The sequence below is a fragment of the Dreissena polymorpha genome, chromosome 4 (assembly GCF_020536995.1).
Source record: "Dreissena polymorpha isolate Duluth1 chromosome 4, UMN_Dpol_1.0, whole genome shotgun sequence".
Classification (NCBI taxonomy): Eukaryota; Metazoa; Mollusca; class Bivalvia; order Myida; family Dreissenidae; genus Dreissena; species Dreissena polymorpha.
Genome location: NC_068358.1, coordinates 91,822,860 through 91,850,591, shown reverse-complemented (window position 1 = coordinate 91,850,591; position 27,732 = coordinate 91,822,860). Strand labels below are relative to the sequence as shown.

Genomic DNA, 27,732 nt, shown 5'->3' with positions numbered 1-27,732 from the left:
TGTAAGCTGTACCAATGAAATCAGCAAGGTATCAGAGAGGGCTCTGTAATCTAAGGTTTATTTATTTTAACACTTCTTTGTTAACTTGTTCTAACCTTTAATGTCAGTATTGCATTTAAGTAGCCTGAAGACACATGATAATGTTTATCAGTTAAGAAAATGTATTTACAAACAAAGTTAATCAAATTTGACTTGGTGTGAAAACACATTGTACAAGGTGACACATCAGACACAAGAGAATACAGATATCTTTGGATTGGGATAGCTATTGATAGAGTTGTGTATTTCTGTAGATAGCATTGGAGAGTGGCTGTTTAATTAACACCAACACTTGTTACTGACTGTAATGTTTAATGAATGAAGTAAAGAAACATGGTAAAATTTGCATAGAAAACAACAACAATTAATTTAAATGAAATCTCTATTGTAACTGGATTTCACCATTTATTTCAGATGTAATCTCCAAAGAAATCTCAGAAAGTCCGAGTCTAAGTTTGAAAATAAAAATACTAAATATTTGGCCATCGACTAGGGAAAATTGTTACAGAATAGTAGGCCTTACATGGTATACGGACAATCACTCCCATGGACAATCGCTCCTACATGTTTTTGACAACCCGGACAATCGCTCCTACATCATTTTAACAACCCTTACATGTAAAGAAATTAAATCTCACTGCAGCCAATCCGTTTCCAAGAAATGATACTTGTTACCATAAACAAAAAGATTTTGAAAGGTTGTACATGTCCCAATTTTTTTGAAATTGTTTTTATCTTAAATTTCAAGTTCCACAGTAGGAGAGTATTAAGTAGTTTATAAAAATTATATAGTTATCATCTTTGCTTGATAGGCGATCATTATTCTAGAAATAATATAATACCTTGGGTTATTTCATGTGCGATTGGAAAATAAATTGTGATTATTTTTGCTGGTTTGAGGAATGTAATGTTTAGGGAATGTTATTTATCTGAATGAAATGAAAGATTGTGGCGGGGATTGTGTGGGGTTTATTAAGTAAGATGTGAAAGGGGCAGTGCATGACTGAATGAATGGACAGGTTTTTCTAATGTTTATCAAACTAGATTCCCAATAATCTGGTCAAGTGCTCAGAAGTAATCCAGGCAATTATTGGCTGCTGATAAGACAGTTTACACCTTCTATTGCCTGTTGGGTTGATAAACCTTTCTTGTAACTGTCAGGGTTTCTTAGTTCATTGTGTCATTAAAAGTGTCTCTCAATTGTTTAGTTCTTCTGTAAGTGGAAGTTTGAGTGTATGCTTACTAAGTTTCATTGGAAGTAATGTTTGGTAAGCTGTTTCCATGGTCGGGAGTGTTAAAAATTTATAAAAAAATGTTTTACCATATTTTACATTCTTAAAAGTTAACAAGTATCAAAGCAACTTTTTTTGAGTTAATTTAGCTAAAATGATAAAGTATTTAATTTGGAATATCAACACCGTGAGTTAAGGGTCAGCACATCAAATAAGGGCAAGCTGGATTAATGGGGAAAAACACCTTTTTTACACCTAAGCCTTATGCGGAAATGTCAGATTTCTAGACTCCATAGACATAAAACTGAAAAGTAAAGCCAGATCTGGTTTAAAAAGATCACATCTGCCATTCCCTTACTCAATTTAGAACAGAATTACATCTCTTTTCTTTTCTTTTCTCAAACAAGTATTATGTAATTATAAAGTTAATTTACAATGCACTCTGGTTTACCACATTTTAATCAAATTTTTCCTTTTCAGAAGAGACAGAGTTCTTCTTGTAGGCAGTGGCAGGGCAGACTTGATTGTAAGAGATGGAAACTTAAAGGTGCTGAATTTCTGATAATTGGGGCTATTTTCAACTAATTTGAGCAATTGAGGTTTAGTAAAAGACTAAAATTATAGGAAAAGATTTACTGCTGTTAACTATCCTAGAAACTGTGAATTTGTCAGGTTTCCTTTTAGAATGATAAGAATTTATTTTTGATGGAAAGTGCTGTTGTTGTTGTACTCTTGGTGATTTAAATTACTATTACAGATTGTGCTATTTTAATGTCATTGGTATTATTATACATACATGTGCCAGTATACAAGATAACATTTTTTAATTTAGAATGATGGACTTTTTTGTGCAATGACAAGACTCATCCCCTGCAAAATGTTATTCTGCAGTTCATGAATAATTTGTGAAATATTCATGAATTGTTCATGAATAGTTCATGGATAGTCTGTGAACAGAAAATGGGCCAGTACATTGAAACCTAATGGCATGAAGTGTTCATGAACTGTTTGTGAACACCTATGGTATGAAGTGTTCATGAACTATTCTTGAACCCTAATGACATTAAGTGTTCATGAACTATTCATGAACACCAATGGTATGAAGTGCTGAGATGAAAATTATGCCTTCAATGATAATATAAGCAGTTAGTATTGTAGCTCTGATGTAATGTTGGTGGTGTTGAGTCAGTCTGGTCAGACAGTCAGTCCGGTCAGACACTTAGAACCACCAATGATGTTGCTGATTGTCACATATATGTCACCTGAATTTATAGAATAATTGGCATGAATTTTTAATGTTAACAATAGACAAAAAAATTAACACCACATCAAAGATAAGTATTTCACTACAAAAGTCACTTATTTGAATGTTTACTTATTCAAAAATTGTTACAGTAATTTTCCGTGTCAACATGATCAATTCAAACAATTCAAACAAAATGGAAATGGTGTCAGAGCCTGGTCAAATATTTTTGACTGGCCATTTCTCTGTTCAAGCTGCTGGTGGTTAATATTTACTTGCTCTTTGATGTCGTTTATGTGAAAACAACCCCTATGAGGGATGGGAAGTACAATTTTGGTATAGTTAAATGGGAATGTTTTCTTAGCAAATACGGACTGGCCCATTACTGGCAGCTATTAGTTCCCAACAATACTAACATGCACACACTTTGTGGGAAATGGACATACTCTGTTTAAATGTTTATTTTTGCATGATAATTATTGTCCAAACATTGGTCTACAGATATGTTTGTGTTTGAAATTAATGGTGTAGAATTTTATTCAACACCATAGTTTGGGAATATTAAGCCCATTTTTTTTTGGTCAGATACTCTCATGCAAATTATAGTTAGCACTAAGTGGAATTGAATTAATGATATTTATGGAATTATGCATGCAAGGTTAGTAAGGTCAAACATTTTTTGGCTAGGGGACAGAAGTGGGGAATTGAAAGGCAATTCGGAATCAAGGCTGGAATCCCTGTTTGGAATAGACAAACAAATGTACTCATTTAACAGATGTTTTTCTCAAATTGGATAATAATTGAAGTGGCTCATGAGAGTTTATTATTCGGTCATGTTAATAAAGTGAAATTTATGGCCATCATATAGAATATCTGTCAAAATGAAATCATATTATCACATGATTTATTTCAGAGATTAATCATTAATTCCGACACGCTTGTCACTAATCGAATTGGGAGGGTCCTAAACTCTGGTGATTTGAATGAATCTGCAGGCATTTTCATAGCTGCTCCTAGGTCCATAAATGGATGGCAAACTAAAACAAGACAGATATTTTAACCGGATTTCTGAGTCATAGTTAATGGCTAAGAACAAATAATTACAGGGCTACATGCCACTGATTGCAGGAGTATTGCTTTTGTTTTACTAAATTATGGAGAATATTTGTTCATTGTAAATAGGATTGGAGGTGTCTGATTTGACAGTTTGTATTATTTTGAAATGAACAATTGCTTCTGAATATTTATATGATATCTTTTAAGAATTGGCAAATTATATAACTTAGCATTTCACTATTATATATATTAATTTATATCTTTTAGCTTGAAAACCTGGTTTTGTGGCCAAGCCATTTACCTTGTTATATTTATTTTATTTGTTTATTACTTTTGGTCCATCCAACATGGCTTATTTTAGCAAGCAGATTGCCTTTAAATTAAGTAACTTTGCATGGATATTTTTAGCAGTATTACAATTTAAATAATAGCAGACACTTGAAAATATAATACAGGGAAAGAGATATTGAATTGAAGCTTTTCTCTATAGGTCTATCAGTGGTCATTTCCTAAAAAAATATGAAATTTGTGTATTAGTACAGGAAGAATGTAAATAACACCATAAATATAACTAGTTACAATAATCTTTCATCAGTTCTTCTCTTTATTCTTATTTCATGATCAATATGAGATCTCTTACAGATGGAGAAAAGAATAGCTTACGGTAGCTTGTTGTTATTAAATCTTCTTGCTAAAACGCTAGCTTGAGGCTCGGCGGTGGTGTTGATATCGTCTGTGTTTTCAGGGAGATTCTCGCAAATGGAAGATTATTGAAATGTTTCTGAGGCGATGTCATTGAATTTGCCACATCTTCATTGCATTAATGAACATGACAGTGGTACCAGACTGGCGACTGATTTTTGACATAAACAGAGTGGAACTGTTCTATCTAAGTAACTTTTTTTTTAGTATAAGATACAGTAGTTTACGTAGTTTTAAATATATTTGGCACTGTATCTAAGACACTAGAATATGTTTTATTCATGGTCAATGAATATTTGAAGACATCTTAAGTGGAATTTCATATTGATTAACTCGAAAGCCATAATTCCAAAGTTTTTTTGTTTTTTTGTGTGGAAAATTGCATGTTTGCTTAAGTATGCTGCATATGTATTTTTTTCTGTGGGAAGACATTCCTTCAATGAAGTTCATATTTACAAACTTGAGCTCTGTAAGCAGAATGTTGTTATTGACATTAAATGCAGTGCAGTGAAAGCCAATGGCCTGATTGTCGCCCATACTGGAATTATAGAGGTCTAAGTCTTCAAGGTCCAGACTTGTCATGGCGGCCATAATAATACCAGCGCCTTAAGGTTTACAATATTGATTGTTGATTTGGGGGAAAATATCTGGGATTAGAAATACAATTTTAGACTAGAACTGTGATACTTCCTTTTGCTTCAAGACTTCAGAAGTTTTGTATTGCTTTGACAGACTCTTTTTGAGGTGATGTCAACAGTTTCAAAATAAAAGCGTTGCATTTTTAAAGTGCGTGGACAAGAAAGTGTCCACAGCCAACTTGCGATTTACAAATGGCTGCTTGTCTGTAAGAACAAATACAGTAATTGTAAGGTTTCCTTTCTATGTAGGCAATTATAGAGAAATTCTACAGGCTTCACTTATACTAATCAAATTGTCGAATTATTATCTAATCTTATTTAAAGATAAATGTTAAAAATACCAATTGAAGGTTGCATGGGAAAAACTAATTATATGCAGTAAATCATGTTTAATGAAAAAACTAATTTTTAATTGGAATATTTACTTAAGGGAAAGAAATTAAATAAAAGGATATTATATAAGTTAACTTCAGTATATAATGGCATATTCTTTGGGGAAAAACACGAAACATCATATAAAACTGGCTTAATAATTACTTTATAATTATATTTGTAATTTTTAGTTATTCTAACAAGTTTGTTAACAATTTGATAAAATTCACCGTTATAAAACCTGAATCCATCCTATGTAAGATCCCCTAGTCTGTTAGAGTATCAGTTCTCATTCAGATTATTCTGGATTAACATGTTAATTCCGCAGGTCTTAAACATCCAAACTCTCTCTTTTGATGTCCCTTACATCAACAAAACCTCAACAAGCTTTGTTTATCTAGGAGACAGGGACAAGACACTTTCAGCTATTAGAATGATCCTCTGTCAACGATCCACGATGTAACATTTGTTTATCAATCGAAGCTGTTTTTCTATGGGTTAGATACTTAGGTATTATAGGAGGTAAATATTTACTGCTGTAATAAAGCCTGTTTGTCACCTTTCTTGATGAAGGAGGATAATGTGTAGGCTGTTTGCAACTTTTACAATGTGTTAAATTTTGCACCAGAACTGTCTGGACAGATAATAATTGGGGCTGCAGTGAAAGTATATTGTGATACAGGGATGTATGAATGAAGCCTCGGACCAGTGAATGAGTTCAGTGACCAGTGTATGGGTATATGGGCTGGTAGTCAGTTTTAAATATGTTGTTACACCTGTATGAAGTGACACAATAATGTAAAAATCATTAAAACTGGATTCATAAAATTTTTAATTGGCATAAAAAGAAATTGGAATCAAGGTAACAAAATTTAAAGATTTGGATGACAATAATTTGAAATATTATTTATTTATAATTATTTATGTTTTAATTTATTTAGCAAAGAAAATAATATAATATTGTTTTATTATGTAATAGTTGTGTAAAAGAGTTTTTGCAATTATTATTATTATTTATTATTTATTATTTATTTTTGCGTAATTAAAACGTACTGGTACTATAGAAAGCATAGATATTTGTACATGTATAATATGGTAAATTTTCCATGTCAACATCTGCAGGTTGTCTCAGAATGTTTCAGAAGTCCATGTGGTGAGGTCTTGTGAACTAACACTATGTTTTGTCCCTCAGATGCTCATGTTCACAGCTTCAAATGCAGCTGGAGCTAGATTTGATATGTATCACATGGAATGACTTTCAATCCCTTACAAATTGTTTCCCCTGTATTTCTTTTGCTCATAAGTTTGTTCCAATTCCTGGAGGAATAAAATCAAAGGCCTTTTCTGGAAAATGTGATTTAGCTGGGAGAGATGACAGTAATTGACCATTATCAGTACACTTATAAGAAATGAAGAATTCATTGTGACATTTGAAAATAAATTTGGAGATGTCTTCAGAAAGATGTGTTTCAATAAACACTTTTTTTTCTCATAAGAGCTGTGTCATGACATAATGGGTCTTATGTCATTTGCAGCCAATTTAGCTCTACAGAATCTGTGTCTGCTTCAGAGTCATCAAGGTTTCTAGGTATCATTAGTGGACATGTTTGATCCTTACCTGACTGACTTAATGTACAGGCTGGTCTGGAGCTATATTGGATGCATTTTGCATAAGACCCATTTTTGCATGACACAGCTTATAATATCTTGAGTATTGCCTGCTTCATCAGGTTTACCTAGAATTTTTTTTATTATTATTGTCTGTGCTGCTGTGTTAATTAACATTGACTTCAAATTAATAGTATAGACAATTATTTAATAAATGATCTTAAGTCTTTATGCATTAAAAAAAATCTTAATCCATTAATTTCCTGTTTTTTGTTATTGTCCATTTAGAAACTGAAAACAAACGTCCTCTTAAATGCTTCCTTGCAAATAGGGGTTGATAAGAATTATTTTTAGTTATGCTATAATTATACAGGAATATTATTTGCTTACAGTGTGATGCAAACTTGATATTTTATATTTTCAGGTGATCTGAACCTCTAGGAAGTAATGTGATTGGTTGGAAATCAAAGATATACCGACAAAAGTCCAAGATGGCGTTTTTCTTTGCTACCAATGTGGTCACAAAATTTGCACTGTTTCTTGCTGCAATCACTTTAACATCAGCAGAAGAGTTCAAAATAACATTCACGCAAAAGGAGCAAGTTCCAAAATGGACTTTTATCGGAAATGTTTCAGACGCTAGAGGGTTCATGGATTCCATTCCAGCTGAAGATCGGGACAAATTGTTGTTCAGTTTCTTGCAGCAGACTAACATCAAATCCATGATTACAATTCATGATGAAACTGGTTCCCTTTATACAACTGTTGTTATCGACAGGGAATCAATAGATGAGTGCAGGGTACCAGGTCTGTGCAATCTCACATTCATGATCGCCACTAGGTCGAGTCGACCGAATAGTCCACTGTTCGAAATCATTTCTGTAAGTGTTATTATTGAGGATATAAATGACAATGTTCCAACATTTCCAAAAGAAACACAAAAGATAGAGATATCAGAAAGTGCAGTGAATGGTTCGTCCTATGTTATTGACAGTGCAGTAGATAATGACGCTAAGAATAATTCCATTCAGTCGTATGAGTTAATTGGAAACAGAAATCTGTTCGCTCTAGATGAGGAAAGAAAATTAGATGGAAGCTTATCAGTGAAATTGGTGGTCATAGGTAAATTGAACAGAGAATTGGTCGACTTCTACAACTGCACTGTTATTGCCAAAGACAGTGGTGACCCGCCAAAGTCTGGAACAATGTCGTTAGCGATCAGCATCTTAGATGAGAATGATAATGCCCCTGTATTCACGCAGACGTTGTACAATGTAACAGTTCCAGAGGATGCAGCTTACGGGACAAGCATAGCACAAATAACGGCCACAGACAAAGACATTAATCAAAATGGCAATCTTTTGTACAGATTTAGTCCACGCCAAGTTGATTTTGAACACATCAACTCACTGTTTTACATAAACGAGCACAACGGCGTACTAAGCATAATCGGCAAACCGCTCTACCAGCCTGGGAAGGTAAACCAGATTATTATCCAAGCCACTGACCAAGGCATTCCACCACTGCCTTCAACTAATCAGGCCGTTGTCACAGTAAATATCTTGGACACCGTAAACAATCCTCCGGAAATTCGGATAAACTTGGTTTCGTCCGGAAACGGTCAAGTGAAGAACATTTCTGAGCTTGCTGTACCAGAAACTTTTGTAGCTCACGTTGAAGTAAAGGATGATGATACAGGGCAAAACGGAAATGTCTCTTGCCATATTAAAGATTCTTTTTTTGATGTTGAACTTATTTCTGGGAATTCGAAAAATGGCTTTAAGGTTGTGGTTAAAGGTCAGCTGGACAGGGAAAAGCAGGATATTCACACGGTGACTGTGATTTGCAATGATTTTGGGAACCCTGTTCTAAGTGCATCGGCAAGTTTTCTGGTGCGGGTTATAGACGAGAATGACAATCCTCCAGTGTTCACTCATAAAAGTTACTTCGAAGATATGTATGAGGGTAACAACAGGGGAGATATCGTACTGAGCGTTTCCGCTACTGATGAGGACTTGGGAAATAACTCCAAAGTTGAGTATTACCTGGAGGATACTGTCAGAGACTTCTTCACGATTGGACCAAATACAGGAATAATTAAAGCTCTAGATAAATTTGACAGAGAAAATCGCACTATGTACACATTTCAAGTATATGCAAAGGACATGGGTACACCATCATTGAAGGGAAGTGCGCAAGTTACAATTAGAATAAAAGACTTGAATGATAACCCACCAATGTTTTCATCCTCCGTTTTCAATTTTGAGGTGAGCGAAAACAGACCAAATGGCACTCTTGTTAACCGACTTACTGCCACTGATGCTGATGATGTTGAAAATGCCCAGTTTACCTTTGCTATTTCTAATACCCCTGAATATCAGCTTCCGTTCCTGCTTTTTCCAGATGGTGTCATAAAAACAACAACCATTCTTGATCGAGAAGTCAAGAACACTTACGAGTTTGAAGTCATCGCTATTGACAAAGGTACGCCTCGTAAAACTAGTTCGGCAAAAGTCATTATTAACGTTGGTGATGAAAACGACGAATCTCCCAAGATAGTTTTTCCGAAGCCTGACAATGATACAGTCAGTATTAATCATTTGCAAAATATTGGCACCTACATTACTCAGATCGAAGCTTACGATGCAGATGCGGGCGTTAACAAGAAATTGTCCTATGTGATTGAGGAAGGAAATGGGGAGCGACTGTTTTTGCTGAATAAAGATACTGGTATTTTGTCAATGGCAAGGGTGCATGAAGTTACTGACAAAACTGATGAGGAATATGTTCTTGTAATAGCGGTGTATGATAGTGGCATACCTCAAAGATCTGAACGTTGCGAACTGAAAGTAATCGTCAAATACAGCAACGAAACTGCTGCTGTCACTAAGCCAATTGGGAGTGGAGACACCTCGAATTCCAACATGATTATTGTTGTTGTGGTAATACTGTTGACGCTGTGCTTATCAGTCGGTATAATTATAGTGATATGTGTGATACGTCGGATGGACCGTAGTAGACAGAAAGGCCAGGATATTCAAATTAATAAACTCCCCAATAATATGACCGAAGTGCGGGACAATAATTCGAATGGGAAAAATTCTTCAAGGCCGTATGATAAGATCGAGACTCTACACAAGAAAAAGGAAGTCAGTTTTTCGTTCGACGATGATTTGGATGGACTGAGGGACCATGAAATCAGCTTTTCGAATAATTCGGTCTTCTTGGAAAATAATGGCACAGAGGTACCGGTATGTATTTATGTATCTGTTTTGTATCTATGTATCTGTTAAAACCACTCTTCAGTTTCTAAAAAAATTACTGACAAAAAACTTAATTATTATTAATTTGATTAGAAATCATTTTGATGCTAATAAATAAACTATCTGGGAATTGATGAATAACTGCTTAAGATTGGAGTTTTGGTAAAACTTAAAATAATTATTTTATTGTTTATATATGAACAGAAATGTGCAGAATAGTATACTTTGAAAGGATTTACGTATGAAAATTTTGTCTGATTTATTTCTTTTACTTTTTTTGACCCCAACTAAAACAGTAGGGCGTATTAATCATAGGCTAGCCAATTGTCATTCATATAAATGTTTTTGTCAGACTAACTCAATAGCAACTCTTCTGATACATTCACTGTACATTTTCTGACTCAACATGATTTGTTTTGTAGTTTATCTAATTTTGTAGTCCGTAAAAAAGAGCGCTGCTGCAATATTCAGTGCATGCCATGGGAATTATTCTAATTACTATAAATGTTAATTGGCATAAAAATAGTAATGCTTGGCTAGGTTTGTTACAAGATAACACTTGTTTTTGTTTAGTTGCCACCAAGCGATGCGTGAAATTACATCATCAGTAATTGTTTTCTTAAAACAAAACTTATGTTATCGCGTTGCTGTTACATCCTCATGTAATCTTTGCCACCGATGAATAACATGTGTTAAAGTTCTCTCAGCAAAGAAAGAACAGAAACAAAAAACGGAGAGTTAAAATAATTAAAACTAATGTTATTTCTGCAGGTCTCTTGGTGAGATATGGTGTTAGAAAGAGAATCTTTGTATTTTAGCTTTGTAAACCGTACTAAATAAATGTTCGCACTGGTTCATTAATTTTTTGACTGACTGGCATATAATTGGATTCTTGCAATTTGCATGTTGTGGAAAGATATCTCCTTGGGAATGTGAAGTTCATTTTCTGAGCAGCCTTTTATGCGAATGAAATTCTCATCAGTGGCACTTTAACTCATTTTCTGCTCGAGCTTTGGTGTTTATCAGTTGGGTAATTTCCAGTCAGAAATAATTGTTAATATTATTGAATTATTGATAGGTCACAAATCGCCACTCCTGCAAATCATAGACTTTTCCAGTTCTTTGATGATATTTGAAGAGTTGCCGTCAAGTTTCACATCACCCCAATACATGAAACATTTATAATTGATGGGATATAAATATACCGGGTACTTAAATGATCAGTTGCCGGTATACTTAACAGTTTTTGTTAGTTCTCAATATTTGTTGGTCTTACTCCGTATCATGACTAACTATCAGCAGTATTCTCAAGGTGGTTATTTATGCGTAGATCATGGAATAATTGGCCTTTGACAGGTGCTCTTTAACCGCAATTAGTGTCCACAATAGGTGCTTATTTCACTACATCAGTGGCTCTCTGGCCCTCCTAAAAGCTGTGAAGTGTGTTGGTTGTCGTGAATTTTGTTAATTGTCCAAAGGAAACCATTCATTACCCTCCAATATTTTTTTTGAAAGTACTTTCTTCATCACAGGATTGCAAGTCTTTCAATCTTATGTAATGAAATCTCAGCCTCCTCGGTAAGTATCATTGAGAAACTCTCATGTAATTTTTCCCAGGGTAAGGGCACATGAGCTGGATAAATTGAATCTATTATGACTGTTTTAGTAATTACTGTTTTACTTAGAGTAATGTTTATTTGAATGAAATGTGAATAAAAATTAGCAAATCCTTATTGTGATGCTTATTTGAAAGGTAATATAAATGCAAATAGAAAAACTACCAAATAAATATAGTTAACTAAATAACATGAAAAATCATTATTATATACAACCAACATAAATACACAAGAACCAGAAGTGTGACATAGATTATTATTTATATCAATTAAATGTTGTTTTATCCAGCTTTTAAAACTAAAATAACAATTCCCTCCTCTGATTCAGAGCTTCCCAATAAAAATGAATTTGAGTGGGGAATTTTTTCTAAAAGTATTTAAATAATCAATTGAAATGCATTAAAATTCTGGTCAACAAGCAATTTAATCAATTTTTCAAACCAAAACACTTTTTCCCATGCATTTGTTAAGTGAGATATTGCAAGTGCCTGAACATTCTAAATGATATTAATTGAACGCAAATTGTTCCTGTTGTTTTCTAATATAATTTAAGTAACAGGAAATGTTGAAAATCTAAAACATTTTATATAACATTGATTTGAGTGTTTGTAATTAATTTTGCAGAAAACCTGTCAGCCTACTTGAAATATTTAAAAGCATTGCGTGCAGGAAGGAAAATAAAAAAATAATGAAATTGACTTAAAATTCTTGCATACCAATATGTGATTGGAATAAAAACAAAATGAGCCTCGCTCCTGGAAAACAGGGCTTTATGCATGCGCTTAAGTGTCATCCAAAAAAAAACAGGGCTTTATGCATGCGCTTAAAAGTGTCATAAAAAAAACAACAGTGCTTTATGCATGCGCTTAAGTGTCATCCAAAAAAACAGGGCTTTATGCATGCGCTTAAGTGTCATCCAAAAAAAACAGGGCTTTATGCATGCGCTTAGAAGTGTCACCCCAGAAAAACAGGTCTTAATGCATGCACTTAAAAGTGTCACCCCAGAAAAACAGGTCTTAATGCATGCACTTAAATGTGTCACCCCAGAAAAACAGGTCTTAATGCATGCGCTTAAAAGTGTCATCCCAGGAAAACAGTGCTAAATGCATGTGCTTAAAAGTGTCACCCCAGAAAAACAGGTCTTAATGCATGCGCTTAAAAGTGTCATCCCAGGAAAACAGGGCTTAATGAATTCACTGAAAAGTGTCATCCCAGGAAAACGGGGCTTAATGCAATTGCTTAAAGTGTCATCCCAGATAATCCTTGTTGTGTGCACAGGCTAATCAGAACACAATTCTATCATAACTTGCTTTAGGCTTAGAAAATACTTTTTTAAACAAAAAAAATAAGATAAGCAGAAAGAGTCGCTCCTGATTACAGGGGTCAGACTGCACAGGCTGGGATGACATTTTTCACATCTATACATTAAGCCCCATTTTTCTAGAGCACTGTGTTAATGTCTCTTTGATGAATTAAGGAAGCCTTGTTCTTTTATATACAAATGGATACATAGAGAAGAAATATTAAGAGAAGAATTATGGTCATAAAGATAGAGATAGGATATATCTTCATCATTTACGACCTATTGAAGCATCAAGGAGCTTGTTGCCATTTTTACAGTGTCAATAAATGCCGTTCACCTGCCCACTTACTGTCAACAATTAGGACTCTTATTTGCGAGTAATTTGGGGCTTATTACAAAACTGTGAAAAGTAACTCTGAAACTAACTTAGATATTGATCATATAAACCCATTAATGCCTAGTGTCTAGAAAAAAAGCCTTGGCAAACAGCGTAGACCCAGATGAGACACCGCATGATGCGGTGTTTCATCTGGGTCTGCGCTGTTTGCTAAAAGGAATTTCTCTAAGAAATATTCTAAATATAGAAATAAATATACTAGACATCCCTAATTTTGGAAATAAATTGATCCAATTTAGAAGGATGGGAGAGTCCACTAGGCATAAATGGGTCAAGTAATGCTTTTTGGCCAGCTCTCTATGGTTAGCCTTACACTTTTGTATCCACTTGAAATTTCTATATCAGATGAGACAGTTTTATGCTAAACTGTCAATGTGCTATTTTTGATATCTTGGAGACATCTACTAAATGTGACACAAACGGTTGATCAACATACCTGGGACTCCTATAATGGCACACTCCAGACATCATTGGGTGTCATATACATAACCATTAAGGGCCATTAGTTAGCAAATATTTTCGAAAGCACTTTGTCACTTAGTGGCGAAAACATAATAAAAATACTTATAGCTAATAATTGTTTGGACATTGGTTGATTGTACAAACGCATTGGTCAAACATCTGAATTCGTTTCATGTGTTTGTATTCCAGGGTAGTGTATACAGTTTTTGTTGAAATTTTGATGTCGAAAATGTAGTTGACTAAATGGCTGGCACTCGAAACTCGAAAGCAAACCACTTAAAACTTGTTGGGCAGTTTTTCAGACACTGTTTAAACAGTAGTCTGTAATGATTGCTATAATATTTGTTTGGAATTTAATTTTCTTCTTAAGACATTTGATGTTACCGTTGAAATATGGCAAGGGTTACATTCAACCCTCTTCAGAACCCTTTTGGCGTTTCAAATAACTAAAGAGCCCAACATGATAAGAAATGGTTGAGGTTTGTTTTAATTAGCTAAGGGTCAACTTTGCTGAATATAACTTGCTTCTTGAGAGTCAAAGGAAAATAAATTAAGAATTAATTTTAGTTAGAAAATTGGATGTTTTCTTTTTACCAAGCATTGAAGATTTTAATCAATTGAAACTGTCTACTCCAAAATTTCTCTCTTGCATTCAATATTATTTCAAGTGTGTCGTATGAGAAAAAAACGTAAGTTTTTTCGTTGCAATCATATATTTTTGCTGTAATTGTTGGTAAGTTTTAAAATGTAATTGGTACCAAGTTATAATTGGGATGGTTAAAAATATTCTGGTTAAAGTTTTCTGAATAGTCTAACAAGTGACACCTTTGATAACCAATATTTATATTATACAACAGTTTTCATTATGGACTCACTCAGTGAAAAATACAGGCCGTAAATAATAAATGCAATATATGCTTGGTTTTGCACACATGACATACCACTACAGTTTCCTGTTGCCCCTAGGGACTGTGACCATGCTGATAACCTCCTAAAAAAGATGTTTAATTAATTCAATAGCATATAATCTCCCTCCATATCTTTGGATTAATTTATTTATTTGCCTCAATCTTTTTTTTGACACATTGTTGGTGACTGGTTTCCCAGCATACAGGGCAATCATTTCTATCATGATTGTAGATTTAGAAGAAATTAAGCGTCTGTCACATTTTCATTTCATGTTAAATTCATCTGCATTTTTAGCTCATCTTTTTTTTGAAAAAAAAAAAGCTATTATCATCACCTTGGTGTCGGCGTCCGGTTAAGTTTTGCGTTTAGGTCCACTTTTCTCATAAAGTATCAATGCTATTGCATTCAAACTTGGTACACTTACTTACTATCATGAGGGGACTGGGCAGGCAAAGTTAGATAACTCTGGCTTGCATTTTGACAGAATTATGTGCCCTTTTTATACTTAAAAAATTGAAACTTTTGGTTATGTTTTGTGTTTAGGTCCATTTTATTCCTTAAGTATCAAAGATATTGCTTTCATACTTGCAACACTTACTAACTATCATAAGGGGACTGTGCAGGCAAAGTTATGTAACTCTGACTGGCATTTTGACAGAATTATGTGCCCCTTTTATACTTAGAAAATTGAATTTTTTTTAAGTTTTGTGTTTTCCTAAAGTATGAAAGCTATTGCTTTCATACTTGCAACACTTACTAACTATCGTAAGGGGACTGTGCAGGCAATGTTATGTAACTCTGACTGGCATTTTGACGGAATTATGGGCCCTTTATACTTCAAAATTTGGTTAAGTTTTGTGTTTTGGTCCACTTTACCCCTAAAGATATTGCTTTCATACTTGGAACACTCGCAAACTATCATAAGGGGACATTAAAGGACAAGTTGCATAACTCTGGTTGTCATTTTTACGGAATTATGGCCCTTTTTTTACTTAGTAACTTGGAATATATGGTTACATTTTGTGTTTAGATCCACTTTACTTCTAAAGTATCAAGGCTATTGCTTTTAAATTTCAAATTTTTCATGCTATCAGGAGGGTACTGTACCTGGCAAGTTGAATTTACCTTGACCTTTGAATGACCTTGACTCTCAAGGACAAATTATTAAATTTTGCTAAAATTGCCATAACTTCTTTATTTATGATTCGATTTGATTGATACTTTGACAACACAACTCTTACCTGACATACCACAATAGACTTCACCTAAACCATGCCCCCCCCCCCCCCCGAATCCCCCCCCTCCTCCCCCTCCTCCCCCCTCAATCCCCCCCCATTATTTTTATCTAATAAATGACCACCACACCCTTATACTATACCCCCCCCCCACCCCAAAAAAATAATTTTAATGCCCCCGGTAGGATGGCATATAGCAGTTGAACTGTCCGTCAGTATGTCAGTCAGTCTGTCCGTCTGTCCGAAAAAAACTTTGACATTGGCACTTTTCACTTTTGAAGATAGCAACTTGATATTTGGCATGCATGTGTATCTCATGGAGATGCACATTTTGAGTGGTGAAAGGTCAAGGTCATCCTGCAAGGTCAAATATATGGCGTCTGTTCGTCCTTCTGAAAACTTCAACATTGCCCATAACTTTGCAATATTGAAGTTAGCAACTTGATATTTGGCATGCATGCGTATCTCATGGAGCTGCACATTTTGAGTGGTGAAAGGTCAAGGTCATCCTTCAAGGTCAAATGTCAAATTTATGGTGTCTGTCCCTCCGAAAACTTTAACATTGGCCATAATTTTTTCAATATTGAAGATAGCAACTTGATATTTGGCATGCATGTGTATCTCATGGAGCTGAAAATTTCGAGTGTTGAAAGGTCAAGGTCATCCTTCAAGGTCAAATATATGGCGTCTGTCCGTCCTAAAACTTTAACATTGGCCATAACTTTTTTAATATTGAAGATAGCAACTTGATATTTGGCATGCATGTGTATCTCATGAAGCTGCACATTTTGAGTGGTGGAAGTTCAAGGTCAAGGTCATCCTTCAAGGTTAAATTTATTTTTTGAAATGTCAAAGCGGCGTTCTCATGAAGCTGCACATTTTGAGTGGTGGAAGTTCAAGGTCAAGGTCATTCTTCCAGGTCAAGGTCATCCTTCAAGGTCAAAGGTCAAAAAATATATAATCAAAGTGGCGTAATCATGAAGCTGCACATTTTGAGTGGTGGAAGTTAAAGGTCAAGGTCATCCTTCAAGGTCAAGGTCATCCTTCAAGGTCAAGGTCATCTGTCAAGGTCAAAGGTAAAAAATAATAATTTCAAAGCGGCGTTATCATGAAGCTACAAATTTTTAGTAGTGAAAGTTCAAGGTCAAGGTCATCCTTCAAGGTCAAGGTCATCCTTCAAGGTCAAGATCATCTTTCAAGGTCAAAGGTCAAATTTTTTTTAAAGCGGCGTTATCATGAAGCTGCACATTTTGAGTTGTGAAAGTTTAAGGTCACGGTCATCCTTCAATGTAATTTTTTATTATAAAATTTCAAAGCGGCGTTCTCATGAAGCTGCTTATTTTGAGTGGTGAAAGTTCAAGGTCAAGGTCATCCTTCAAGGTCAAGGTCATCCTTCAAGATCAAAGGTAAAAAATAAAATAAAATTCCAAGCGGCGTTCTCATGAAGCTGCACATTTTGAGTGGTGGAAGTTCAAGTCATTCTTCAAGGTCAAGGTCATCCTTCAAGGTCAAAGGTAAAAAAAAATAATTCAAAGCAGCGTTATCATGAAGCTGCACATTTTGTGTGGTGGAAGTTCAAGGTCAAGGTCATCCTTCAAGGTCAAGGTCATCCTTCAAGGTCAAAGGTCAAAAAATAATATTTCAAAGCGCGTTCTCATTAAGCTGCACATTTTGAGTGGTTGAAGTTCAAGGCCAAGGTCATCCTTCAAGGTCAAAGGTAAAAAAATAAAAAAATAAATTCAAAGCGGCGCAATAGGGGGCATTGTGTTTCTGACAAACACATCTCTTGTTTTTTTTCAAACATGGTTAAAAAACACAAATATTTATCTTCATTATTTTATTTTTTAAATACCGTCCAACCATCTCACCCAAGAATCTTCCGCCCCCTAAACAAAATTATTTTTTTTGCATTTTTTTTGCATTTTTTGAAGATAATGTAATAAATGACCACACCCCCACACTATACACCCCTCTCCACTCCACCCCTCCCTCATTTGTGATTGAAATTGAGATAGGTCCCTACACCTTTAAAAAGTAAAATAGATGAGCGGTCTGCACCCGCAAGGCGGTGGTGCTCTTGTTCAGCTTTGTTTTTGCCCCTATATGCAATAATTTAGAAAATATATTATGCCAATACATCATAATTACTCGCCTCTAGCGTGTGGTTATTATGTTTTAAATTTAAAATGAAATCAAGTAATAATTCTATGCTAGGCTTCCACTGTATTGCAAGGTAATGGATGAAGACAGATTATTGTTGCCATAAATACAAATAATTTGTAATTAAAAAATATTGTTCGTGGAGTTGCATAATGGTAAAATGCGGTTTAAAAATGTTCTTTAGAGACATAATGCCATTTTCTTTTATCAATGAAATACTGTATGAACTAGAAATAACAAGGCAGTCTGGCTTTCATTCTTCTCTTAATGATCTTGGAAAAAAACATGTCTTCATCAATATACTCAATTACAAAATAATATAATTAGCACATACCCACCCTCACCCCCTACTGCATAATCAGCTGTCACCACTTGTGATCCCTTTATCAGTCAAAATTGTCTACTTGGCTTAGTTGAAATTTCTTAAGGTTAATCCATGTGTTCTTTGTTCCATGCTGTTCTCTTGATAAGCTTCCCTTGTACAACAATTGTCAGTCTTGTCCAGTCTTTATTAGGGAATTAATATTGTTCTGTCAATAAGAGATAGAGCTAGGTGTGAAAACACTCACACAGCCTGTCAACTTACAGATACAGGTGCTTGTTTAATTGGATTGGTAGATAATTGAAGATAGAAATTTGAATAGTTGAAAGAGTCGATACAAGCTCTCATTGGATAAACTCTGTTTATTTAATCTGTTTATTTCTGTGGCATTTCTTTCGATTTTCGATAAGAAAATCATTTGGTGCATTCTTGTGCGATGACATTTTGTTTGTTCAATGCTTGATCTTTGCAGATTGTGTTAATTCAAAACCCCCAAAAATGCAGCAGATTTTTCAATTTCAGACAGAATATTTAATTATTGCATATGCAAATATCTTTTCAAAATAATTTGTGGGTGAAGTAGCTCTGATCCAATATTTTATTGAAGAAAACTACATTTTAAAGTCACAAAATACAGAATAAAAACAATAAAAAAAAATAATCCGCACGCAGGCAAAATGGATTTGCAAAAGTGTCATCACGGATGCAGTCTGCACATGCTTATCAGGGACAACAATTTCCACCTACACTGGATTTTTTGCAAACAAACAATTCCATACAAGCGGAAAGTGTTTTCCTTAATTAGCCTGTGTGGACTGCACAGGCTTATCTGGGGCAACCCTCTACGCACATGCATTAAGCCTGGTTTTCGCAGTACTTTGCTCAAATGTTATAACATATTTCTGTACTTAGGTTTATTATAAGCAGCTGCTGTCCTATTATTATTAATTTTTGTTGTTCATTTTCTGTTGCAAGGTAACGCATCTCTCGGACAGACAGACAGGAAATCACCTTCGCACATTCCAGATGAAACAAAAACACCAACAACATCCTGTGTATATTGGTTCCCATACAAAAAACTGGGTACCAGGCTCAAACCAACCTACACTTGAGGTAATTTAGTGGACTTACTCCTTTTTGTAGGCTACATTCAACATAGAATTTAAATGCTATTTTAGAGCCAATATTTGGGTATCATGAGATGTTTAAACATAATAAGTCAGGTGGCCGTAGCACAAACTATAAAACTTTAGCTGTTAATTTGATACAAAAAATGAGCAGTTTTCCTCTGAAAATACCCGGGTTTAAGTATCACATTCCCACAGGCGCTATCGAAACAGACTCGTAGTTAAATTTCTATGGATACAATGTTTTTCTGATTTCTCATAAATAACTCGTAATTGTCGACCACTGGTCAGTCTAAGTTTCTGATGATTGCCCCTTGTTTGATGAAATTATTGTTGAGCATTTGAAAAATGAGATTTTGTATTGAGTAGAGCTAATGGCTTAAATATCGCACAATGGACCAGCGTTAGGTTGACACGAAATTGTCGCCCGCAATGTGTTAAAGTTTATGACTTTCTGTAAAATTTGACTCCTACAACTTAACATGACAAAACACCACGCCATGGGGAGGTCTTTTGAATGCCGTTTCCTAAGGATGTTTGCAACTATAGGGGCAGGGGGTAGGTTGGTTGCCCCTGTAATCACGTGTAATGAAGGGTCCATGTGACAGGATGCATCCATATTGAGATCTGAGAGTAGTGCAATGCATTAGTGAATAAAAGCATTTTAATAGAAGATATTAATCTGAGCCTTGTGCCCATTTTAGAGTAGGAGGTACCTTACTGCTATGCTTATCCTTTAGGTATGATGTAGACACACTTTGAAACATAGTCATTGTGTATCCTAATGCCCGTGTGCAACATTTTTTTCAAATAGCCAAATTGTCTGTGGAATTGAAATGATAGTTCATTCATACTACATTATTTTCACATAAAAATACCCCCATTAAAGCATTGATCAGGATACTAACAGGGGACTCTTGGATATAAAAGTTAATATTTTATCAGTATTTCCCTAAATGTTGGGCCTGATGCATCATATACCATTTAGCTTAAAGGCTTTTTTGATGTTAAAGAGTGTGACATGCACATGCTTAATTAATTGCAGTTATTAAAGATTTATTATAATATTGGATGAATTTCTGCTTATTTACTATGCATTACGGACAATATATGATGTTAATTAGCAATCTTTTATCACAATTGGTCAAATCTGCTTTGATTAAACCCTTTACCTTTCAGATAATTATGCAGTTTCATGTGCTTGTAGTCCTTTAGAAAATTAAATTAAATTTAAGACCCTTTCAAGTTTTAAAGGCTTTATTTACAACCCTAAGATACTGATGAGCAGCAAAAAGCATAAAACCTGAACAGCCTGCAAGTTACTCGTAGGCTGTTCTGGTTTTATGCTGGTTGCATATAGCCATTTTCACTTTGCTTCTGAGCAGGAAAGAGCTAAATCATGCTTGTGTTTCTTGCTGCGTAGGTTGTTAAGATGGGCAAAGATGACAGCAACAGCGACACATCACGGGAGACAGTGACCAGCGACAGTGGACGGGGCGGCAGTGACGACGACTTTCACAGCCCGCATAACTCTAGTAAAGGTGGGTGGGTGGGTATATCACAGTCCAGTGAATGGAAATGAACCACGCTCTGCAAAAATGGTGCTTAATGCATTTGCGTTAAGTTTCGTATCGTATTAGCCTGTGCAGTCATTAGCCTGTGCAGTCAGCACAGGCTTATCAGGGTCAACATTTTTTGTTAAAACGAAGTCTCTTTTTAAAAAAATTCCAGTTGAGGCAGAAATTGTTGTCAGACAGCACAGGCTAATGTGGGACTTTACCTAGATGCATTAAGCCCCCTTTCCCCAGAGTGAGGCTTAAATTACTGTAGTTTATAGTATTCATTCAAAATGGCAAGCTTCTACTGTAAACATCACATCTTAATCAGTGGTGGTATTCTTTCTCTATCATTCACCCAATCTGTTATGTATTTATTCCCACGCTTTTTGAAAAGCGTGGGGATATTGTGGTTATCTCCGCCGTCCGTCTGTCTGTCCGTCCGTCCTGGCCACTATCTCCTCCTACACTATTAGCACTAGAACCTTGAAACTTACACACATGGTAGCTATGAGCATATGTGCGACCCTGCACTATTTGGAATTTTGATCTGATCCCTGGGTCAAAAGTTATGGGGGTTGGGGTGGGGCCGCGTAAGAGATTTTCACTCTTTTTTATGTTATTTAACATTAACTTCTTCATTTCTACACAGATTTACTTCAAATTGATACTGAACATCTCTTATGACAATACGGCCCCATTACCAACCTTGGGGCGTCCCCTGGGTCAAACCTGTGGCGTGGGGATACGCGTCTGCCTCTGCCGCGCCATTTCTAGTTAAGTTTACCCTCTCCCCCCTTAAAAAGAATTTATTCATTTAGGTTTCTCAACTTTTCTATAAACATGGGAAGGAGACTTCCTTCTCAAGCCAACCCTGTAGCAGCTTGACCCTCTGTTAATGTTTTCTTTAAATACAAAACAAATATCAGTGAGATGATTTTATCGTGGCTAAAATAGTTTTTGGAATGTAATGATAATTTATATATTGTAAGGACATGTAAATATTATATTTTGGCATACTAACGCACCATCAAGTAAATGATTATGCAGGATCAAATAAATTTTAACAATTAAACCCACTGCCTAACAGCATGTTACCATGCAATCTTATCCCTCAGCTCACAACCAATATTTGTATCCAGTATCCCTGAGCATTTTACTCTCAATCTGCTATCAGAGAGGCATGTCAATACCCCAGTACTGCATGTCCTATGAAGTAGGGAGAACAAGCTTGAAATGGTAGATAATGAATCTTGTCCAAGAGAAAACAGGCTGAATGCCATTGCCCAGTGTGGCACAACATTGATTCCCTCCCTTGTGCTACTTGAATGGCATTTCTTCTTTTATTGGACTTCGTCTATATTATACAGCAACCCTTTCATAGCTGTAGAAATGGGCCATTAGTATCATTTCATGGAATTAATTATCGGTACTTATATTTTTGTTAAAAGTTTTATTTGTTCTTCTTGTTTCTGTTAATAATTTGATGGTTGAATTTACAGCTCTACTATGCATTTTGCAGCAGCGAACTAGTTATGACTTGAAAACAGTACAGAAAACATTATTCTGTTGTAACAGATACAGTGGTTATCACTCTCCAGTGCACACATGCACTACAAATCTTTGGGTTTTAGTGAATAATCGTGAATAGATATGTTGCATCAGCAATATAAAAAAGGTTTTTAATTTTAAAATTATTTCATTCTCTTATTTATTTTGTTCTCCAGACGAGCGGGATCCAAACTTGTCAAGTGCTGGTAGCAATACCCATCTGTTGAAGAGTTCAATACCAACACGCCATGGGCACAGCTCTTCAGTGCCTCCCAGTGGGGAACCGCAAAGTTATTCAATGTCTCCACATGGAAAACAAAATGGCCGCCCAAAGTCTACAGACTTGACAAACAATAAACTAGGTCTGGACAAAACTTTAACTAATTTGGTTGGAGGCGACAAACCAAAGTTCACTGTGAGAAAGCCATACATTGAACGAGAATCCTTGCGCGAAACCAGAGATAAAAAATCAGACAGTTGGGTTCCTTCTTATGTATAGATGTAAAATATTGACTGTAAAATAGTTTTGGTGTAAAAACTACACAAAAATCAAATATAAGTGAGATTTTGATGTTTGATGGAATTTTCAAAGGTTTTGCCACTTTCTTATTTGTGTAGGATAAATAGATTCATGATTTGATTAAATACACAATGATATATGTTTTACGTTAATAAAGAGCACCTTTTACCTAAAAATAAACATCAAATGAAGTATCATACATCAAGTTATATACAAAAAGGCATATGATTTTCTCATTATTAAATGAGGCTGCTTTTCAAGTGGCAACACATTTGTTACTTCCTCAGGCATCCTCTATGCAAGAATAAGTCTGTGATAAATTGTGTATGTCATAATTTATTTTGTGGAACTGTCCATATGTTTGTTCAATTTCTGTGTACACTATTTTGTTTCAGTGCTGTGAGTTTGAAAAAAAAATATATAAATGGTGCTTCTTTGTTACATGTGAAACCTTTCCTATTTCATGATTCTCACATCTTGATTTTAGTTGTGTGTTCATCTGTGACACAGTTTGCAATATTCAATGTTAATATGTAAGACAAATTGTAATATAAGACAGATGATGAATAATGGTTCGTTTTGTTTTCCTATTAAAATGTTAGGACAATTGATCATAATGTAACCTTAATATATACATACTTAACCCATTCCCCATCAGAAGCAATGTGAAAATGGCTTTTGCAGCCAGCATAAAACCAGAACAGCCTGCAAGTAACTCGCAGTCTGTTCAGGTTTTATGCTATTTGCTGCTCATCAGTATCTAAGGGTTGGAAATGAAGCCTTTTACACGTGAATCTAGTAAGAAGTATTTTTTAAAGGGACTGTCAACCACGATGACGAAGAAAAGAAAAGATGTAAAATACTGTAATTTTTTACCATTATTTGTTTATATTGAATAAAATATCTCGACTGGTATATTACATTACTTGAAAAAAGTTGTTAAGTTTTCATATTTTCAGTATATTCGGTAATAAATTTTACTGGGTATGTCTAACAGGTAACTACCAGTTAACTATAAATAACGCCAGTAGATTGATCATCGTCGTCACGTGATAAACCCAGGAATGCAAATTGTGCATGCTTAGTGAATTGAATATATTTTATATATAAAATGATCTGTCTACTTGCGTTATTTATAGTGTGTATATCGTTATGTCACCTATTTTCGCAATGTACTATCGATTTCACATTACGAAATTGTATTACCTAATATACTGAAAATATTAACTTTTTTAAAGTAATGTAATATACCAGTCGTGACATTTCAATTAGTATAAACTAATAATTGTAAAAAAACGGTAATTTAGAACTTTGCTTTTTTCGTCATTTGTGGTTGACAGTCCCTTTAAAATTAACTTTCTAAGGGACTACAAATGCGCGAAAAGACGTATCTAAGTGGTAAAGGGACAATTATATGAGTCTTGTCATGCCAGCATGCATGACTGGGCTCATACATAGTAATCAATAACTTGCATGAGTTATTAAGATATAATATGCTATAATTAAGTGAATGTGTTTGAATAATTATTGTCCATGTCTGATGTCTAATAATTATGTTAATACATTTATTCTTATGATAATTATCCATAGAACATAAATGCTGTTATTTAGGGTATGAACGTTTTTAATGAGATAAATATTCTAAAGTTAAAGCCACAAACTGAATTCTTAATAATGAATATTATGTTGATTCGCATTTTAAATGAAATATCTTATATATAGGATCTTGCATGGTCATTTTGTATTGAAAATATTAAACTCGTCATCTAAATAAAGATAAAAACGAGGCTTGCAAGATTCTATTTATAACATGACCAACAAATTTTCTTTTTATTTTATGCTCTTTTCACCGTTTTTCAACGGATAAGATTTAAAGAGTTTAACTGAAGAAATTCGCTGGAATAATGATGACATTTCGTAACAAAAATGACATCATTTCACTGTTATATGACTAGTGTAATAACACCCGTGTAATAAAGAAAATTGAGCATTACATTATTTCACTCCTGGAGCGTAGGCCATGTTATAAAAACAAGTTATTTTCTTTGTAATTAATTATTCAGTTTTGTTCTGTATATGTTTTCTTCCGCTTATTTATATTAAAACTGCCAAAAAAAAAATAAAATATTGTGATGTTTGTTATAGAATCATGTGACTATGAATTTTCATGAAACTATGTTACAACAGTTGGTAGCAATATTAGTCTTATAATTTTATTTCAAATGTTCCAAATATTTTCTCTCCATTTTATGGGGGCCATTTTCTTTTTAGAGAAACGTTCAGTGCCCTGTTTTGACAGATCACATTGTGTCTATCAATGAATGGCCATTGCAGCCCCACTTAAAATAGTCAGAAGGACCAGGACAGATGCTGTAATTATGACCATAAATCCAGTTATCTTCTTGTTGACATTTGCAATAAATTCACACATTGTTGCCTTTGAAAGGGACTTAATTTGGAATTGTACAGTTTTTTTCTGGAACTCATGACACTTAATTATATCAAGGAAATATTGTGTAAAGACATAATTTGAAGACACGTGAACGAACTCTTATGCTATTCAGAAGATAGGATTCATTGATATAAATCTGTTGTGTTTGATGATTTATTAATGTATTTTTTTCTGTTTTTGATGATTTTTTTAACACAAAGCTTGTGTCCTGTAAATCTTATGGTTTGTACTAAGAATTTTCAAAGCTTTTCCTGCCTCAGCATTTGTTGTGAATGTAATAGCATAAATGTTTTCTGCATACATTTTCAATTGTTATTAGTGAAGAAGTATAATGCTGATTTACGTTGGTGTTTGATAGATGAATTAAGGTACTAGAGGATGTAACATTGTTTACAGTAAATTGTAATTCTGAAAAAAAAATCTTAGCTTCCATAATTTGTGAACTACCACAAAAAGTCTAAACATTTAACCAACTGAAACAAATATAAAATTAATTATGCAACTGAATTGAGGAGTTACTAAGAAACTAAGGAGATTTAATTAAGCTAGAAAGTGTTACTGAAAGTATAATAATTTAAATATATTTCAACAATAAAAAAGTACTTCATCTGAACTTGAACTGAGTCCATCTGTTGCCTGGTGGTCTGGTTGTCATGTCAACACAACAGCAAATTGGCCTATCTTAACCACAAATACAACATCTTGTTAACATCTTAATAAATTACTGAACACCTTGTTAGTAGGACTTCTTAGTCCAGAAAACACTGTAACCACTAGGCTATAATTAAGTAAATAATGACAGCGGCTGTGTCCTTACTCATTGACAGTTAACCTTCGACACAGAATTAAGATCGTTATCATTATTGTTTTAGTAGCAAGGTTTTTCTTATTTAATTTATTAGGAACTATTTTAGCTTCTGAAGGTTTGATGAGTCATTTTATGTGCAAGTGTTTAATTAGATGGCATTATCAACAATTGGTTTTTCTAAACAATTTATTTGTGGAATTTAATTATTAGATTTTCATTTCTTTAAAAATAGTTTATACTTGTTAGTCTATTGTAATAACCCATAGCAAATGTTTCAAATAAGAATGTCTATATCAAGTGCCATTAGTAAATAAAAGATAAAATAAATCGAGAGTGATTCTTTTGATCCTAAAGGCATTAAAAGGTATTGATTCTTCAAAGTGATAATTTTAAATTATTCATGCATTTACTTAAAATTGCAGATCAATAGATTAAGACAATACATGTACCTTGAAAAAGCATCATTTACGAAAAACATCATAAACTTAGTGTTACTGGACATATTCTAAGGCTACATGAAACACGCAGTCATGGATTAAACATTATGGATATGTTGGTCCCCTTAAGGTAGGAATTATGTTTGTAATAGATACACGAGCGGTTTTAACTTTATTTAATGTATGTATGATGCGTGAAAAATATGTGTCTTGTTCTCAGAAAACTGGGCTTAATTCATGTGCGTAAAGTGTCGTCCCAGATTAGCCTGTGCAGTCAGCACAAGCTAATCAGGGACGACACTTTCCGCTTGTATAGTATTTTTAGTTTCAAGGAAGTCCCTCCTTACCAAAAATCAAGTTTAGGCGGAAAGTGTCGTCCCTGATTAGCCTGGTAGCCTGTGCGGACTGCACAGGCTAATCTGGGACGACACTTAACGCACATGAATTAAGCCCAGTTATCTCAGAACAAGACACATATTTATATTTCAAATTATCATTTAAATATCTATTCTTGTGTTCATGATACGCATGTTTATATAACTGCAACAGTTTTATAACTTTCAAATGGTTTATATTTATGATGTATTAATGTTTACCGCGGAAGGTTGTGCATCTTTATATTTGATAGTGTGTTAGTCATTTTTATATTTGTATGAATTCTGTATTATATATTTTGCGTTTAAAATATGTAAATCCTTAATTGTTACTGAATAAACTTTATTGT

General features: G+C 34.3%; 1 protein-coding gene across 2 annotated transcripts in view; it reads left to right on the top strand.

Moving 5' to 3' along the window:
• LOC127880172 (protocadherin-9-like) overlaps positions 1-27,342 on the top strand; it is a 78,437-nt gene extending 51,095 nt beyond the window's left edge. For both annotated transcript variants that reach the window (XM_052427424.1, XM_052427425.1), the window contains 4 exons: positions 7,315-10,141; positions 19,533-19,670; positions 21,108-21,225; positions 22,968-27,342. In XM_052427424.1, coding sequence (XP_052283384.1) covers positions 7,382-10,141; positions 19,533-19,670; positions 21,108-21,225; positions 22,968-23,290 — 3,339 coding nt within the window. In that variant the 5' untranslated portion in view covers positions 7,315-7,381 and the 3' untranslated portion in view covers positions 23,291-27,342. The remainder of the gene's footprint in view (positions 1-7,314; positions 10,142-19,532; positions 19,671-21,107; positions 21,226-22,967) is intronic.
• The last annotated feature ends 390 nt before the right edge of the window (positions 27,343-27,732 follow it).